This window comes from Python bivittatus, unplaced genomic scaffold, assembly GCF_059951505.1.
Source record: "Python bivittatus isolate LINGU-HERP-01145 unplaced genomic scaffold, Pbiv_v1 ctg000570_np1212, whole genome shotgun sequence".
NCBI classification, from domain to species: Eukaryota; Metazoa; Chordata; class Lepidosauria; order Squamata; family Pythonidae; genus Python; species Python bivittatus.
Window position 1 is genome coordinate 23226971 of NW_028277097.1, and position 19549 is coordinate 23246519.

General features: G+C 45.9%; 1 protein-coding gene across 2 annotated transcripts in view; it reads right to left on the reverse strand.

Moving 5' to 3' along the window:
* Positions 1-997: 997 nt before the first annotated feature.
* FAM219A (family with sequence similarity 219 member A) overlaps positions 998-19549 on the reverse strand; it is a 68498-nt gene continuing 49946 nt past the window's right edge. Inside the window, exons 3-6 of one of the 2 annotated variants that reach the window (XM_088152735.1) lie at positions 16480-16582; positions 11107-11187; positions 10304-10358; positions 998-9578 (exon numbers count right to left, since the gene is read on the reverse strand). In XM_088152735.1, coding sequence (XP_088008861.1) covers positions 9423-9578; positions 10304-10358; positions 11107-11187; positions 16480-16582 — 395 coding nt within the window. In that variant the 3' untranslated portion in view covers positions 998-9422. Of the gene's footprint in view, positions 9582-10303; positions 10359-11106; positions 11188-16479; positions 16583-19549 lie in introns of both variants that reach the window. The other variant, XM_088152734.1, reaches the window with a different exon arrangement.

Genomic DNA, 19549 nt, shown 5'->3' on the forward strand with positions numbered 1-19549 from the left:
GCTGCCCATCTTGAAACAACTCTGGGAGAAGCTTGCCTGAAAACTGTTCCCCTACTTTTGATTTTCCAACAGAAAACTCACAAGGGCCTCCCAAGTACTACATGAAAGCCTTTGCCCAATGGCACAACACAGACAGCCACTTTGAAGGTCATGCCAGTCCTTCTATGATTCCTGAACAGGATGTGTGTGTGAAAGAACCAGGAACCATCTGGATCTGAATGATCTGACCTTCGCTGACCTACTCAGCCAGCCTAGCTGCAGATGGACTGCCGTGGCTAGCAAGTCTGGGATTTGCCATGGGGTAGATCCATGCAGTGCTGGAAGCCCATTTCCACTCTCTGTGCCATGAGCAGAATAAGGAGGGTCGGGTTTCAACAGCTAGTCCACCACAATGGTTCCCTCAACCATTGTTGAGTCGTTTCGTCTGCTTTACATCCTGTTGTGAAGAAGTCAAAAGAGGACACTGTAGCCCTGGTGGCAGTGGGATGGCCTATCAAGGCCATCTTCTGGGAGACTCATGGGCTTCTTTGTGCAGTTGCCTGGCAACTGTGAGAACAGGCCGCTGGACTAGATGGGCCAGGGCTCCAGTCCAGCAGGGCACAACTTATGTTCTTATGACTCTTCCAAATGAGGTGGTTGCATGTGATTCTTGTGGCTTCTGAACCTTCTGTGGGGAAGGGGCAGCTGTGGCATGCTCAAATTCCATGCCGAGCATCAGTTTTGTGTATCTTCTGTCCACCTGCAGTCACTGCAGAGGGACGGGGCAGGTGAGAAAGTGATGGGTGAATTAGAAGGACTATTCCCAGAAGTGTAAGAGGAGGTTGGGTGCCCTAGGAGGCTGGAACAACACAGTCTCACTCTTGAGGCTCAACAGGAAAAGAAATCTCCCCCCGCCCTTTGCTGGTTGATGTCTATTTTGTTTTTATACCACTCCGAGAAAATAGAATCTCTTCCTCTCCCTTCTAGGGGTTGAGGTTCACACAAGGAGACAGCAAGGTAGGTTTCATATGTATGCCTTTTAATATTAATTCTGTTAACACTACACACAACCAGTAACAATGATAAATACTGCAATGGAAATGTTAAAAAAAATATTATACACGTATCGTGTCTTCCAAAAACCACATTGTAAAAATAAATTAATGCTTAAACCTGACGGTAAATTATAAAATAATAAAAAAAACCCACAACCCAACAGATTGGTTTAAGGCAGTCTTCTACATGATGGGAAAAGGACTGTGCTACATTGTTCAGATTGGGAAAGCGAAAATTAAGACAGAGGTTTGCTAGAAAACAAGAGTTGACTTGCTAGGAGTTGGAATAAGCCAAAACAAGGGTTCCCCCTTCCCAATTTATATGTGAGTTTAAAAGGGAAGTGATATGGTTGGTATCTCCTCAAGGGTTTCCCAGTAGTTTGGTTATTCCCAGACCAAACACGGGTTCCCGATTCCATGGCAATGCGGGCTGAATGCCACCTTGCCCTCACCTGTTTCATGCATGCATGACTCAGACACGGCTAAGAAGGCTTGACTGAAACAGACCCGCCCAACAGGCAGCTGGTCACAAGGGCACAGAAGGCTGGTGGAGAAGGCCTTGGGTCTCCTCAGCTCAGCCATCCTTCTTCTGCCCTTAGGGATAGGAGTTGGGTTTTAGTACGTGCCTTGAGTCTCTGGTTTTGCTCCTGGAGAACAAACGGTTAAAGGTAACATCCCTGATAAACTGGCACTTAAAAAGGGAAGAGTGAAAAAGCCAACCAAGCTCCTCGAAACATCTTTTCTCAGAAGACCCCCTTGTTCCCATGCAATCATGGCATACACTTTCAGGAATAGAAGGGGGGGGCACACTCAAGAGAGTATCTGCCATATCCTAGCAAGAGACAAGCTGAACCAGCCCTGATCACTTTATCTAATTAATGGCGCCAACGGGGGTGGAACTGATGGGGAGGGGGCAAGTTGAACAGTGCAAAATCTAAAGGGGTCTCCCACCCCTCCACCAAACAAGAATGAAGAAAAAATGATTTCCTTGCAGCTTCTGGGGGCAGAATCATCCTCTGCCTCCCACAGGCGCAAAGAAATCATTGTTATTTTTTTAAAAAGAGAAGATGGGATAGAACTTACCGAATCTCTTGTTTAGTCATAAGGTGCTTATCGAGCAAGAAAAGTAGGACTTTTTGAAAGAATTCCTAACTGCCTCTTGAAGATACGTAGGAAGATGACGGCTGTACAGACTTTCAAGGGGACAAAACGGGGTGCATCGACGTTCTCCCACTTGGCGCTCTCCAAATGAGGGAGAGGGCCGGGGGATGGGTAAGGGAATATGGGGCCGCCACAAGTTCTAGCCAGAGAACCCCCTGCAGCAATGGAGCCAGCCTATCCCAAAGCGGAGAAGAACCCCAATGGGTGTTGGTTGCTAAATACGTGCCTCCTCCATCTTAGCTCCTGAATTCCCCCGAGATGCACTACGGGACACTCTTTGGGGATAAATGGGGGCAGCTGTTTTATTGGTGGAGGGTGTTTGGAGCAGCCTCCAACTGTTAGGAGGAGAACACGCTGAGGAGAAAGAGAAGGAGCCGTTCCTTCAGTACAGCAGGTGCGGCCTGGGAGTCAAAACCAGAACCCGAAGAACAAGGGGGGAGCGCTCGGTGCGTGCAATCCAACAGAGCCTTCAATTCTAGAACTAACCACTGGACACGGATACCAAGGTTTACTTCGGACAACTAAGTTACCCTTTGACTTTTCTTGCTACCTCCCTCCCCTCCCCACCTCATGCCTACCACTTGACCAGACAGTTTGTGCATCTCAGACGTGGAGGGAAGGACTTCTGGACCCTATTCCTTCCCTTCCCCAGAATGACCCTGATCTTTCTGCAGTGGAGGCAGGACTCTGCTGCTCCAAAACGTTTCGTGTTTTTCCCAGTTTGCTGCAAATTCTGAATGCAACAGAGAGGCTTTGCATTGCAGGAGTCTAGGCCTTCTCCCTGGAAAGGGAAGATGGCAGGGAAGCCTGGGTGGAGGCCCACAAACTCGGTCTAAACTTGCTTGCCTCAGTGCAAAACCGCGCTGCACAAGCAGGAAGGAATTTCCTCTTGTTAACAGAGGCTTCCTGCACTGTCTAAAGCCCAAAATCGTGAGATTCACATCTGGATTAACAGTCCCTAACAGGGAGAAAATACCAGATCCATCCATCCATCCATCCATCCATCCATCCATCCATCCATCCATCCATCCATCCATCCATCCATCCGATTTATATGGCCGCCCATCTCACGAAAAAGCGAGATACCCCTAGTCTACCATACAGGATGAAAAGAGCCAGCAAAGAAAGTTTGTCCTGCAGATTTCTGGGAGCAGAGAGAGCAACAGATGGCCTGTAATCCCCCAGTCATTTCAAGAGCATTTTCAGGTACTTGGCTCAGGGCCAGCAACCAGGAAGGCTGTGTGTGGGCAATGGTTTCTGCCACTGCGTGAAACGGTACTGCTGGGAGTCGGTGGTCTTTGTTGGAAAGCAGCCCAGCAAGAAGAAGAGCTGGGCCCTCGCTTCATGTGACAGTCCAGAGACCGCTCTGAAGCCGCCAGCCAGCAGGATGAGACAGCCCTTTCCTTCTGCTTGTGGGAAACTGCCATACAGTGGTCCCTTGCAAAAGGCCACGCCATGCATGCACACCCACACAACACACACAGCTCTGGTAACTCCCCTCCTTGAGACCCAGGAGGGCTGTCCCAGGAGACCTTCCTCGGAGAAGAATGGTTCCAAATCAAGATAGCAGAGACCAGCAAGGGCTGACCAAGCCAAGCCCTGCTGGAGCTCTCCACCCCAATGCCCATAAGCAGCACTTGTGGACTCTGAAATACAGCCTTCATCTGTGCAAGGATAAGGGAGCCTGGTTTGCAACCTTCTTGTAGCCTTCTCCCCAGCTCTCTCGTCATGTGCACTCTGGATCTAAGGGCAAATGATGGTAAACTGTACAGTCCCTTCAGCCAAGAACTCAAACTGGGAGGAGAGGAGGAACTGGATGTCCCAAGAGAATCTAACTGCTTCTCAGAGTCCTGATGTGGGATATCCTTTCAGGGCATTCCTCACAGGGAGCCCATAGACTACAACCAGGGCTGATCTACCCCACATGAGCTGTGATTGTCTACAGGACTCAAGATGGAAGCAGACAACATCTGCCATTTGAGTGAGCCTTCAGGAAAGCTGTGAGGTGCAAGATCAGTTTCTCCTCAGGGTCCCAAGGTTTTTCTCCAAGGTCCCCTAGGCTCCTGCATGAATTTTAATGAGCAGTACAACAGTGTTCATCTCGCTTGAGGTCAGCTGACTTCTTCCATCACAAAGCAGGTTGAACAACTCCAGCCCCGTCTCTCCAGAAAGATGCTCTTGGAAACATTGCAGGCAGAAAACGTAGGAAGTGACTCATGGTGACAGAAGAAAGAACAGATCAAGGACAGGAAGAAGAAAAGGTCATTTTGTATTCACAGTCCCTGGAGCAACCATTTTCCTTCCACTTGTGTTGAAAAGTGGCTTGATTAAAAAAAACCCCTCACAACTCCCAAGTCTCGCAAATCAGGAGAGTGACTGAATCCAGAAGGGAGGAATCTAACCTGCTTAAGCCACCATGAGCTGTTTGCAAGAAGGGTGGGAAGTCTTAAGCGTCTTAAGATGGTGGGATGGTGTTTTTCAAAAGTGCTGTAATCTGCAGCTCCCTGTAGGAAGGATTTGGGAATCTTCGATCAGAGGCAAACACCAGATCGTTTGGGGGACCCTCTCGAGCAGCCTGGACATGGTTTTCCTGTCCTGTCCTGTTTGAAAGGCTCTGTGGGCAAAAAATGCTAGCCTTTACTAAGTCCTGAGCCTTAAATGAAAGGAACATGTGAATAGAAGGGGAATGGGGAAAGCAAAGGACAGGAAGCCTGAATAGGACAGTACCAAATCCAAAAATTAACATGCAGCAAGGCGAGCTTTCATTCTTCATTAACCACTATGCACAACTGGGGTGGGGAGCTTAAGAAGCAGCCAAGGAAGCTTGAATCCCAAAATATTGCTGGGCACTAAGAAGGGGGGGGGGGAAATGGGGAGGAAATGTAATGTGAAGAAACTCTCCAGAATGGCTACCTCAAGCCCAGCTAATGAGTTTCCCTGGCCATTTCTCACATCCTCATTATCCAGGGGCAATTCCTCCCTGTGCACCCCAGAGCACCAGGCTCTGGGCCTGCCTTCCCTACCAGCTGATGGGCAGCAGCACAACTCACGGTGTGGCCCAGCAACTTGCTGCGGCTAAATCCATGTTATGATGGGAGGCTTGGCTGCTGTTCTACCTGAGATGAGCTGTTAAACAGAAATCAATAGCATAAAATTACTGTCTGTTGCTCATTCCTCCTCCTTTGAACCGTAGCAGTTTCATGGCTCTTAGATGGAAGGGATGTCACCATCACCTTTCCCCCAAGTGTTTTCTGGCTATAAATGGAAACTCTGGCTTTCTTCAAGGTTAGATTAAGAGGAGAGGATGCCAGAAAACATCACCCAGGTTCAGCCTGTATGATTCCATCCTCAGTGTGTTCTTCACCTCACAGGATCTAGGAAGCCACCTTGTCCTTTGCCACCTACTTTCTGCAAAACAGCTGATGGAAGCTGCCGCTGCCGCCGCCACCTCCTCCTCTCACACTCATGTCTTCAATTTCTCCTGTTCTCTGGTATTAGCCTCCCAGGTAGGCTGAGGTTAGAAGGGGCACCAAGATGCTGAAGAGCCACCGCGGCCAAGGTGATAGAAGATTCTTTGGGAAAGGAGGAGGCAGGGCTCCACTTCCAGCATAGCCTGGGCTTTGCAGAGAGACCCTGCTCTCATTTGCTTTTACTGTCTTCAAGGTTGACTAGACCAGACCTTGTCACTGCAAAGGCTCCAGAAAGCAGAGAGACGGAGCAGCAACAAGAGCCTACAAGGATGCTACACAGCTCTACTTGCCTGCAAAAGGCAGTCCCTCCGCACCACGCACAAGGAAGTCCCAGCACGTCTTACTAGCTGCAAAGGCTGGAACCTCGCAGTGTAGGGAGACACGAGAGACCCGGAGGAGAACCAGCAGGTATCTGCCTCCCTTCAGCCACACCTGACCAGTGAAAGAACTGACCAGGGGAAGGGAGAGTGACCTGACAGCTATCAGACATCCCAGTTCTTACCCCAACAACACTAGAAAGATAACGCCAGTGATCCATGTTGGCTATCAAATGACAGCAAAAGTTTGCCATTAATTAAGACTGAGCAATTAATGAGGGCATGCAGATTAAACATACAGCTGCAGTACTGAAACAAGCTGGACTTTATGGGACACGAGGGCAAGTGGGGCCTGCCTTCACACCGTGCGATGCTGCAATGCTACCAAGCCAACCTAGAAGAGCCGGGAGACCAATATACCTGTAGACAGACAGCTGTCCTCTCCAAAGACCATGTGGCTCATGTGGGTATAATCTCCTGGGAAAGTGCTACTTTCTAGAGCTGTCTGGAGTTACACGTTTATTTATTTTTATTTATATTTATTTATATTTCACACTTATATAGCTGCCCATCTCACCCAAAGCAACTCTGGGTGGCTTGTTCTTGTTAGTCCAGTTTTTCTCTAAGCAGCTCAAATCTTCCAAGTCTCTCCACTCATCTCCCTTTCGTTCTTTCCAAGGCCAGCAGCAGCATAAAGATGCAGAGCCACTAAGCACATCCCTACAGCTTGTGGGCCTGACCTTCTTTTCTCTGGGTGCTACAAGCTAAAGGCCCAGAATATACAGGGGGATGGTGGTGGTCTCTAAGGGAGGGGCGGCGGCAATGCCTTCGGGACCATTCTCTACGATGACCTGCCTGTCACACTCCAAACTCCTTAAGGAAGTGCCAAACTCTCCAGAAAACAACTTGACACATTGCAAGCCCTTAAGAGGCTTCAAGTGCACATCTAAGAGGAAGCGGGAGCCACAGATGCTTGCAAACACGTGCCTCCTACAAAGACTCTTATTAGGAGCCATGCCTGGACCCTGGGGCAAAATCCAGGTTTGCTTCTACCATGTGTGAAATAACCCCAAGCAATGGCAGTGTAACATGGGAAGCATCTCTACAGCCACACGGGCTTCTGCTAACCCTGATGGCAACAATGCGTTGCTCATTCGCCTCCTCTTATATATCTCTTTCTCAAAAAACATGGAGACACAAAGTGTAAAAGCAAGGAGAAGCCAAAAAGGGTTTTTTTTTTTTTTTTCATTTTATGCTACTGCACTGACCTTACTAAAGTAGTATCCTCCTCAGGGACCTTTGTGAAGGTTGAAAGAAGAAATTTATCTTTTCACCAGTGTTTTGGGATAGCACATGCCCATTTTAACCACTCACCAGTCAAAAGAAGGGGGGTGGGCCATGATATTTACCAATCTGATCTCTTCAGTGCACAAATATGAACAAGGTTAAATTCAAAGCACAGTCCTTTTGCAATCCAAAAGTCTGGTGGAGGAAAAATACAAAGCATTTGGCTAGAAACACAAAGGTAGGGGACCGTAATCCCATTAAGCAGTGCAAACGTTTTTAAAAAAATTACTGTTTTCAGTTTGAATGAACAATGTGTGAAAATCAAATAGGATTGAGTTAATCTCTAGGTAGAAGCTTTTAAAAGGGATTAAAGATGTCTTTTTTTAGGTGAACCTTCTCAGGCCTAGATTCATTCCTAATAAGGTAATTTTACTTGGGGGTCAGAGTTCATTCAATTAAAGGGTCAACTTTTGCTACGGTTCTACTCATCCCATGTAGCTGTTCCGTGCTGGTCCTTAACCTCAAATACCAGCTCAATAGAAGACAGCTGCCATGTTCCTCCTGTTTCTCATTTCCGGAACACCTTGCTTTCTCTTGCATCTTCACTCCTCCCCAAGAGGACCATGAAAGAAACCCTCATCCAAGACTGCTTCACAAAACCCAGGATCATTTTATCCACTGACAAGGTGGACCTGCTAACCACGATGGGGATATGTAGTATCCATGTACATAATACTCAATCAGGAGGAGACAGCAACCCAACCTTGTGCTCATCGGGGACAGTTCATGAGACAGGGGACAAACCATAAGCCCGACTTGGAACAAGAGTCCTTCAAGGTGGGCAGGAAACCTGGCCTTGATAGGGACAACTGCTCTGTCAAACTGTCTTTGTGTCTAATATATTTAAATATTTGCCTGTTATGTTGCAAAGCTTGGCACGGTCTGAGTTCAGCAAAGCAGAATAATAATCAGCTCTGGTTATTTTTTTCTTTTCTAGCTCTTTTACTACTGATGGCCTGTAGTTTTTACAAATGCTGCGGAAGCACCATATTTACAAGCAATGGTGATGACTGAACGGGGCACCAGTCTGTAAATGACAGTAGCACGCTAATTGGCATCAGACAACAGGAGAGGTATTGTGCCAAAGGGTCCCGTTTATGCAGCGGCAGGCCCACCCTTCCTTTTCTGGCCCCAGAAGGCTGACTTCCAGCCAGCAGGGAGGCGGGTGCTGGGCCTGGCCACCTGGGTCTTGGGACAAACGGGTGTCGCATTCCTGACTCTGGACGCAGCCACAGTCCTGCTCTTGCACCCAGTGAGCGCTACGCAAGGCAGGATCTGCTCAGGGCGGCAGCTTCACCCTTGGCTCTCGGGAGCTAAAGGAGCAGTTAATTTGCAAATGCAGGAGAAGGCCTTGGCCAAATGCAGAACTTCTCTTTTGCTGTTCAAGGTTTAAGAAACCAACACTTCCACTGTGACAAACGCTGCTCCTCAGCGTTGGCAGACCATGTCATGGTTTGCTTTCAAAGAGTAGACAAGACCACAGAACTTTGGGATGAGGTGGACTCTGGTTCTAAGCTATATTTTTTTTCATGCTTCAGGAAGTATGTTTTAACTGCCACTACTTTTTCACTTCAGGTCCCCTGTAACAAAAGGTTGGTATGAATTTGTCTTGGCCAATTCATCTTTAGCAAAAAATCCTGTATTTCATTCTTGGTCTCATCTTCTCCCTGTTATTCAGCTCCTCCCGCTCACAAAATAAAATTCCAATAATATCCAAAAGATTATCTTTCCTCTCCATTCAGACTCCTGCACCTGGAGCAAAATCTGCCAGATAAAGACACCCTACAGCATTCTCAGCCAGTCCCTCCCTCCCCTGAATCCTATACATGGATCTTGAAACCAGTCCCCAACTCCAAAGAAATCAATGGACTTTTCTGACCAAGGGTCTGCATGAAGCATCTCACAGCTCATTTACTGTAGTTTTAAAATAAAAAAGAGAAGAGGATCTTAAAATGACTTTTTTTTTTTTTGGTTTCTCCTGACTCTATGAACACAAAGAGGTGCACGTCCTACCATAGGAGGAAGCAATGGCTGTTAAGTTTTACAGTTATAATGGAAAGCACTGGTCACCCTCGTGTTGCCAGGCTTCTCCGTTACTGGATGTGGCAGGCAGTGGAAGAGGTGGCTTGACAGCACATGCAAGTGGGGTTGACGGACTTCGGTGGAATTAGATCGAGGTCCTCGTCATCTGGGATCTCGTCCAACCGATACCCGTCCTTGAGAAGTTGGATGTTCAAGTCCTGGTTGATCTGCTGCAGACAAAGAGCCAACATGTCAACCCACCAACAGTCCAAAACTGTTCTGCCCTGAGAGGCATCTGGTCCAGAATTGTAGACACAGACATTAGAGAACGGTTCTCTTAGTAATAGCAGCCATATTGTGGCATTATGATGCTCTCAATTTTGGCCTGATGTCCTGAAAAGAACAGCTTTTGGCCAGGACCCTGTAAGAGTTACCAGAGGCTGAGACTCCTTTTCCAGCCATGCTAACAAGATCAAGTCTGAATCTGCAGCTTCCACACACTACTACTTCTAAGCTATGATCTACCTCTAAGTTATGGGTTCTTCCCAAACTGTTATTGAAAAAATATGTGTGGTTGCCAAAGACCAGTTCACATGTATTTTGATTGCCTCAATACTCATTATTCCAGGACATTTTCAATGACTGAGAAGGACAAATGTATCTGCAATGTCTGATGCCCTGAAGATCCCCCAGGGGGGATCTAATCACGGCTCTGGCCAACTCTTATCTCTTCCCACTTCTGTGATGAAAATTACATCAGGTCTTCCCTAGAGCATTATTTGAATCCAAATTGCAGAAATATCAGTAAATCCAGAAGTTTCAGCCAAGGAAAACTACTGCCAAGGTACATTGCCTTTAAAAATCCAGTCCATTGTTTTGGGTTCCCATCCTTTGCCAAACAGAAAGACAAGCTTACCCTTGTTGAGACAAAAAGAGATGGAATGGAACTCACCTCGGCTGAAGAATACCCCGAGGAGGAGTATCTGGACATGTCAAAGTCATCGTCACTGCAAAGCAAGACAACACGCAATGGGGAAAGGGACCTCCAGCAAGCAAAGCAGCATGTTAGGTAGCAGATTCCCGTTCATTTTCACAGACCGAATGAGGGAGCAGCCCTGATGGGACCCACCAAGATGGGTCCATTTGGGGTCTATATGAACATAACTGTTGTATCTCCAGGAAGTAGACAACCCAGAAAAGTGAGGGCCAGCTTTTTCTTCTTGTACCTAACACTGGCATTTTATCAAAAGCATAAGCAGGTGAACTGAGACATCTTACTAGGACACTGGGGTTAATAGCCACTGGCTTTGACTCACGTCTTCTCAGCCATTTTAAATGCTATCAGAGCTTGTGGCTTGTAGCAGGGAGTGCAAATAGCTTGGAGTAAACTCACTGAATTTCCCAGCCAACATAGCAGTCCAGGCACATCTAGAAGACACCAGACTGGAGAACAATGGCATTGTTATGTATTATGGGTACGTACTCATAATAGTGAGCTGGAAGAACTTTTAGAAAATGAAAGCTATTACAGGGGCAGCTTCAACAAAACAAGTATGTTGTGGTCATGAACTTTCAGCCTCACTAACTGGCAAGGTGAGTGGTCATCTCCGTGTTACAAACCAAAAGCTGGAGAAACTCTGCCATGGGTTTCTCCAAGAAAAGATTCCCAGAAAACTCTGCATAGAGCAACCCCATTTCACTGTATGGCAACAAATAATATAATTTAACATGTTAATTGTGTTATTCCATATATACCTGTCTGTGTCCAGCGCCACCAACGGCTTTTCATCAGGACTTTGATCTAATGAGGAATAGCCTTTATTAGGAACAACCAGCCTGAAATTAAAGAAAGTAACATTACATGTACTGTCATGGATATGTGGCAATCCCAAATGAAGCATGGAATAAAAGAGGATAAAAAACTATGCCTTTGCTTTCAGATTATGCAAAGATTGGCGAAAATAAAAGCATGTGAAGAAGAGACCAAATGCCAAGTCCTTTCTCAAGCTACAAAGGGTAGGTCTGACACAATCAGAAGCAAACGGCTTGAGCACACACTGACCTGTTACTACAGCACAATGCTCAGGTGTCAAAAGATCTACCTACCAAGAACTGAGTGGCTCTCACCTGTCTGAGGAAGAGATGGGCCTTCTGTGGCTTGTGTCTTAAACAGCTTGCAGTACTGTAGCTCGTTTGATTTGTTATTCATACCTTTTCTAGATTCTGGAATAAAATGAGCTTATGAAGGGCCGTGTCCTTGAATCTCAGCCTGTGACCCTCCTAGTTCAAACATCAGTTTGGGACAAAAACAGCCTGGCATGTGTATCAAAAATGGATTATGCACTAGAGTCTAGTAAATGTATTTGTTTACAAGACTTGTAGGACTCACCCAACCACAGACTCAAACATTTTATACTGGGTTGTTCCTTTTTAATGGTATTTGTTTATTGTTTGCTTCTGTTAAACACAACCTAGGGTTGAATTGGGTGGCTCTATAAATCCATAAATTAAAAACTAAAATAAAATAGAATCTAGGTGCAGTACTGCTGACACCAGCACACAACCCCTTAAGCCTAATTTCCAAGGCAAACTGAGTAGTCTTTGGGGAAAAAAGACATGAATAATACATGATTATCAGTAGCAGCAGCCTACATTCTTCTGAATTTCATTTGGGGAAACAGGTTAGAATTGCACAACCCTGAACTGGGAAGATACCTGTGTTCCTGGGTTGGCACAGTGTCCTGCATGGTAAGCTAGCCAAAGGGGAGTGGGTTTGCACAAATAATCACTCAAAAACATGTTGTGAGAATGCAGCTGCTAGGTCTTGTACTGACCAGTGTTTGGGAGAAACTAAACTTGGTCTCATCCTGGTTTCTTTCTCAGGACAATTCAGAATGCTACTGCACACCCCTAAAGCCCCCATCGGCCTTGGCATCTGGACAGCTGAAGAACTGGCTCCACCAATAGGGTTAGGGTTAGGGCCCAATCTTAAGACCTGAGTCTATGGCCAGAAACTCAGCAAACAAGAAGCAGGACCATAACAGAGCAGAGGCAAGGGCAGTGACAGCCAGCTCGGGGTCTATAAGCAGAGGGGCCCCTGGCTTCTCCATGCTGCTCCCCCTCAGCACGAGCCCCAACAGAAGCTGGCGTGAAGGAGGGAGGAAAGGAGGAAGAAGCTGCCAGGCTCCCCTGCTGAAACTCAGCTGATGCTACCCAACATGGCTGAATAAGATCCTCACTGCATACCAGAACAAAGCCCCCGTAAGCAGCTGATTGCCCTCTGTCAAGGAGAAGCAAAGACTCTTCTAATCCCTGTGGAGGCTTGATGGACATTCTGAGAAAGGTCTGATGGACACTTTCTCAGCCCGGGAGCTAAGCGACTGCTGGTCGTTGACAGAACAGGCATTTCTGCCCTGAGCGATGCTGGCTCTCAGCACCGCTCTCGCAGCCACTGCCGGTGCTGCGCTCCACTGCTGCCTCTCGGTCTCAGCAGCCCATCCTGCTCTCCTCAGCTGGAGAAGGGATACTTTGCAGTGACTGAGACGGGGGACAGGAGACCCCGGTCTGGCCTTGTCCCCTGGCAAATGCTTTTTCCTCTCCGCGCTCTCTCTCTCTAGACCTCTAGGGCAGTGTTTTTCAAACTTGGCAACTTTAAGATGTGTGGGATTCTGGGAGTTGACGTTTTCCAAATGTGAAAACCACCCCTCTACAGCCCGCCTCGCTGGCTTGCCCCGAACTGAATTTAGGCACCAACTGCAAGCTTGGTCTTGCTACTTGCCTCTTCAGCCTTAAATTCTGGTGATGTGACTCTGCCAAGTGCTGTTTTCGAACTTGCTGTTTTCAAACTGATCTTTCGATTATAAGCTTCTCTGGAATTTGTTTTAAACTGAAAAGGCAGGTAAACAATTTACGCTTGGGTTTGGGTTACTGGACTTTCTTTTAGGCCTTCGAGTCAATGTGGACTTCTGGCAGCTGCACGGATATGTCCCTGCCATTTTCTTGGACGCGCTTTGCCCTGGCCTTCTTCTTCCCAGGTCTGAAGAGAGTGACCGGCTCAAGGTCACCCAGGTGGCTTCGTGCCTAGAACTCAGGGTCTCCCGGTTTCCAGCTTGGTGCCTTCACCGTGACACCAAACGGACATTAGAGATCCATACATAGAGATTAAAAGAAAGCCCTCATGAAGCTTTTAGTCCTCATTGCTGCAGATGAGGCTTGCAAAGCCCTTTCACTACTTTAGAACAATGTCTTCTAGCATTTGAAATGCTAACAAATTTATGACGCATTTATTTAAGGAGTGTGTATTTCATCTCTCAGTCAAAATTGTGCAAAGGCAATGAACGATAATAAAAGCAAAGAGAAAAGCATTGCAATAATAGAAACAATTCAATTAATAACACACACATGTAAATAATAATAATAATAATAATAATAATAATAATAATTTACTATATATATAAATAAATTAGGGGCTAGGGTTTTGTTTCTCAGATACCTGAAATGTTAACCTCAGTAAGAACAGAAACTCCACAAAATGCAGAATGGACAGTCTGTGAAATTTTAAGGAAGTGGCCATCGCCAGGAGTGCTAACTGGTAACACAATTGGTCTAGCTTAGCTAATTTAAATTAAGACAAAAAACTGAAAGTAGATAATTTTTTGGCAAAAGAATCCCCATCTTTGCAGAATGGAAACTGCCACCTGGCGCTGATGTTAGGATTTTCTCATGGGAAGGATTCATCTCATTATCTGCACAACAGTATTGTTATGGCTAAGTAAACCCTGTGACTTAGTTTAGTTTTTTGGTTTGCACGTATACTGCTATTGGCAATATAATGGGAGGATTATATGCCCAGCCTCTCAGTAGAGTTTTAGCCACCATGTAGTCAGTTTTTATGGGTTATGTAGTTGTAACTAATAACCAAGTAGTGTACCTCTTCTTTGAGAGTTTTTGGCTAGAGACTTTGTTGAGCTTGTGAAGTAGATAAGTCTTGGATGCTAAAATACATGAGAAGACGTGTTTTTTCCTATATTTTGTATGAAACTTGTATTTTATGGAGTTTTGCATTTTTTATCAATAAACACCAGTTAGTATATATTTTCTGGCTGGATTTCTTTGGGAAACAAGATATGGACGTTGCATTTTGTAAATTTCTCATGCTGATGTGTATTTTTCCTGGGCAACTTTCCTGGAAGTATTGGTGCACTCTGTACAACAGGAGTATTGCTGCACTCTGCTCAACAGCTGAAGGGTTGATCTCTTGGGGGTCTCCCATTCCACAGAAAATCAGGTGTAACGCAATCATGATCTCTCCTAGGCAACACTGTTAAACTAACAATTGTCGAGCTCATCTTGAACAGCATGGTTTTAATTCATGTGTTGACCAATGAGGCGCAATACATCAAGAAGATTGTTTTTAATTAAAAATTGAGTGTACAAAGGCATCAGATTCTCTTAGTAAAATCTTTCTCTGCTGACATGTGTCCAGACAAACACTCTCTCTCTTGCCTTTTCAGGAGTCTTCTCCCCAACTAGTGTATCCCTTTCACAAAGCAAGCTTCAAAAAAAAAGAGTCATTCTTTGGCTTAATTGTTTATGTCTTTGAAGGAGGTCTAGCAAAAGCTCCTCAGCTAATAAATGTAATAACATTCTTAATTTATATTAAAAATAATTTCATTTAATTGTCATATTTCTAGGCCACCCAACTCGCAAAGGTAGGAACTTTGGGGATGGTCATTTTCATTGAGAGTAATTATTCCCATTCTATTGACTTGTTATAACCATGACTGCATCCAGTTTTCCCATTGGGATCCAGCACCCAGAACTCCTTTTGAGTACTAACTGGTAGCCTCTTCAGTTGAACAATGTTTTCCTTGCATTCCCAAGATTCTGTCCATCATCCCCATGATGATAAATGGAACGTGGAAAGAGAAGCATTCCTATGGGAACCCCAAACCCAGTTGAAGCACCTCAAGTGTTACTGAGGAGTCAATTTGTACTGAGAGAGGAAAAAAATCTTTTAAAAGAAGGAAAATGTCTTCCCACCCATCTGACATATCCTTTTGTTCTCTTGTAGATAAATAAGTGACAGACCTGCTAATGCCCTCCAGTTGATGTTGGAGCTCAACTTCTTAAACTCTTAGGACTTGGAAGATAACAACAGGCAAACAGATATTCTTAATGGGGAATAAAAATGGGAAGGACTTTTGGTTCCAAAGCTGAGTCTGTCTCAGCTATTCTTCAGGCTGCCAGGCCTAAGAAATTGATGAAGTTGATGAGGACTGCCCAAAACAGAGTTGAGAAGCACCAATATTTCTCATGATCCTGACAGCAAAACTGTAGGCTTTTCACTTTCAACATTGTACTGCTGATTTAGGTTCAGCCTACAGTCCTTGTCTATCCTATAATCCAGTGTTTCTCAACCTTGGCAACTTTAAGCCGCGTGGCTGGCTGGGTTTAAGCGTTCCCCATGGCTGGCTGGGGAATTCTGGGAGTTGAAGTCCACGCAGCTTAAAGTTGCCAAGGTTGAGAAACACTGCTGTAATCTATGAAAACTTCTCTTGCTATCAAGCCAAGCACTGTCATCTTGCATCTGTATGCATTTTACTTACTTATTTGAAAAATGTACACCCCCCACCCAAACCAAGTTTGGTTAGGATGCTTACAACATCTGATTCTTCTTGCCCCAAGGCAGGTATTTGCAGCCCCTTTACTCTAACTTTTCAGGGTGCAGCTTTGGAAATGGGGTATTTTTATCATCTTGACCTGGCTCTATTCTTATTTTCTTTTTGGTTGTCCTTCCATTTTATGGTCACTGCTTTATCTTTATCAGTATTTAATTGTGGAACAGGTGTGGGGTCAAAGAATGGAGACAGGTCAGTTAGCCAGTTCATCACATACCTCCCCTTCTGCTCCTTTCTGCCCCCTTTCACTAAACATGGGGAGTCCCTGCTATTGATTCAACCCTTGTTGATATTGAATGATCTGCCCTGGCTTTGCCCACCCCTTATCCCATCGGCCCAGCCTAGTCCAGAGCAAGGGGCCACTGATTTTCCCCAAACCACCCTGCCCCAATTGACGCCCTGTAGACTAATGCCCATACAAAGCACCTCATTACGGAGAAGAAGCTACCTTGTTCGTGCCATGACGTTGCTCTTCTTGGGCTGCTGATTAACTGGGCTGCCCATGGTGCCATTTTTCAAAGACCCCTTCCGAGCCAGCTCTCGCTGTTTCTCTGCAGAAGAAAGGCAGACACCAATGAAATCAGTTAGTGAGAAGGCTCTCTTTTGGAAGCGAACTGCACTGCAAGAATGGCCAGCGTTGGCTCTGGAAACGCAAACAGAGTTATCTGGAAGTGAACAACATCAAGTCTTTGGTGTTATTCTTGACGTAAACTAGGACAGGCAACTTGTAGCCCAGCACCATCTCGAACTGCACTGCCATAAGTGCATTCCAGAGTGTGTGTGTATGTGTGGAGCAAGTGGAGGCAAACAAATGTGCATCATGATGTTACTGTGTACATATAATTTTTCTATTATTGTGGTCAGCTGCAGATGCTGATGTACAATGAACATCATTTTCCCTCCATTCCAAAATTCATATAAATAGTTCCTACTCTAGAACAGACTTAACATACAGAACTTCCCCTCCTCCATGCATGATGCAGTTCCTCCCACTCTGCACCATCACTCTCCCACGAGCATCTTTTTCCCATTGCAAAGATCACTAAGTCTGCTACTTAACACCCCAGAGTTGTTGACCTCTGATGTAAACCAAGAACTAAACATATTGGACACAAATGCTATTTTATCTGAAAAAGCCAGGGGGGTCTGGGTTTCTCAACTCCTGGTTTCCCGTGTGACCCCTAGAGCAGATAGCCCAACTCCCATGGGAACCACTGGGAATTTCTCAATTTGAGACATGGTTCTGGTGGATGAGCATCTTTGGAGATCCCTTCATCAAGCCTCTCTTATTGGCAACGTTGAAATGAATCCTTGAGAAGTTCTTCATCAGACCCTTCACCATTTTGATTAAGACTTCTGCTGATTCTGTTGTTTAGCCCAGTCTTGTTTCTTAGATAGTCTTGTGTCTTGTATTATTTTAATATTTATTGGTCAACTGCCTGACAAGAGAATTATTTGAAATAAAAAACTCAGTGCATTCCACTTATCTTTAACCACTGTTACCTCCTTGACACAGAGAACTGGCATGTGGGAACCCTCCTGATGAGAACCACTTCATTTGATTAATGGCTCCGAAACAGACTGTCCACTAAGATTTGGGAGACGATGAATGGGTTCCCTGGCATGCCAACAACTAAAATGGGGGAATGAAGACTGAGCAAAGGGCTCAGAGAAAAGAAACACAAGGCGGTCTGTTTGAGCCACCTATCGAGAACATCAAGATGGGGAGGAGAAAGAAAAGCATCATGAGGCATTTGCTTTTCTCCAACTCAGCATCAGGAGGAGGAGGGTGGAAATCTCCAGGTTTTGTTTCCCCCAGCTCTGCTCCATTTCTGGAGGTTCCAAGCAGAACCTCATTGAGGTTGGATGTAGCAGGGTCACTCTTGGGAGCCAGCCTGCTTCAGCAAAGGAGAAGAACGCTTGCCTTCTTGAGACTTTGCTCTTCGGTCTCCAGCAGACCTCTGGGACAGCAAGGAGGATTACATTCCTCATGCAGATGATGGCCAATGCCAACCTGGTTCAGAGCAATTGACACAGCCGCTTCCCTGCAGCCATGAGAATCAAGCTGGCTCCAACCTCTGGTAGGACCAGGATTTGGGGAGCCCCTGCGCAACTCCTCCTCCAACCACATGTGAGGAAGTGAAGCTGGGATTGCTGTTTGTGTTTGGGAAAAGCAGCTGCAGCCAGGCAGAAACGCTTCCCACCCCACCTCCCCAAAGCTCAGCACAGCTCATGCTTTTTCCCAAAGGGCTGTAAAAGTTTACAGACTCAGAAACTTGAGAGGAGATGGGTTCGTTCGTTCGTTCATTCGTTCATTCGTTCATTCATTCATTCATTCATTCATTCCCCCATCACACAGTTTACTTGCAAACATCCAAGCTAGCATTCCAGCTGCCTATGATCATTGAGCCACACCCTGGTGTTTTCAAAGACCTGCCAACATCCAGAGGCAGCCTCACCCCACCCAGGCCCTTGGCTTATAAAAGCAAATGCCAAGACAAAGCGTGGGTGGGTGTGTAGAAGAAAAGGAGACAGGAAAAGGGCAAGCAGACGAGGAAATGGGAGGCAGCATCTGGAGACTGACACCTATTACAGGAGGCAAGAGGATTATCGGTCAGCTGCCAGGACCACCAGCTACGGTGAGCAGCCTATCCTGGTGGGAGTCCTGCCTGGAGCTTGTCTTGGGAGCTCAACTGGAGGGCTTGAACAACCCTGCTTAACAGCAGAGCTTGGAGCTCGGCCTGGAGCTCAGCAGCAACCAGAAGAGGACAACCACACTGAGGCAGCCCCTCACCCCAACCAGCACAAGAACCTTTACAGACTTTGAGACTTGTTTGTTTTAAGGACTGAGTATTATATTTACATCAACTTGCAAGGCCTAGGAGGATGGAGTTAACGCAGAGAAACAGCCTATTGTTGGGGAAGGTGTGTGCCACAATATAGCATTGTGTACAGTTATCTGCTACACCAGTGTTTCTCGACCTTGGCAGCTTGAAGATGGGTGGGCTTCAGCTCCCAGAATTCCCCAGCCAGCATGGCTGGCTGGGGAATTCTGAGAGCTGAAGTCCACCCATCTTCAAGCTGCCAAGGTCGAGAAACACTGTGCTACGTTATGGTGTGTCCAGTGCTTAGAAAACAAAGAAACTTTGTACCACACCATGTACTTCTGCACTTCTCAAATTTCCCCTCCTTCTAAGCAAGGCTGTACAGTCCTTTCAAACTCCAAGCCCCCCATTTTGAGTGCAAAGTGAGCTGTTTTAAACTTTATGGAAGTGTCCTGTTGGGAACACCGCTTTGAGATTCAAAGGCTTACCAAAGGCTCAAAGCAACTTTTAAAAAAAACGTCAAGAAGGGTGTTTTTATTTCAAACTGTTTGAATCTGAAACACTTATACACTTTGACTTTTACGCTTATTCCAAACTCAGTATCTTAACTCTCTCATACTTAAGATTTGGGGATTTTTTTGCATTTCTCATTTGTGGCCCAGGTTTATGCCTTCAAATGCTATCAGTATTTCC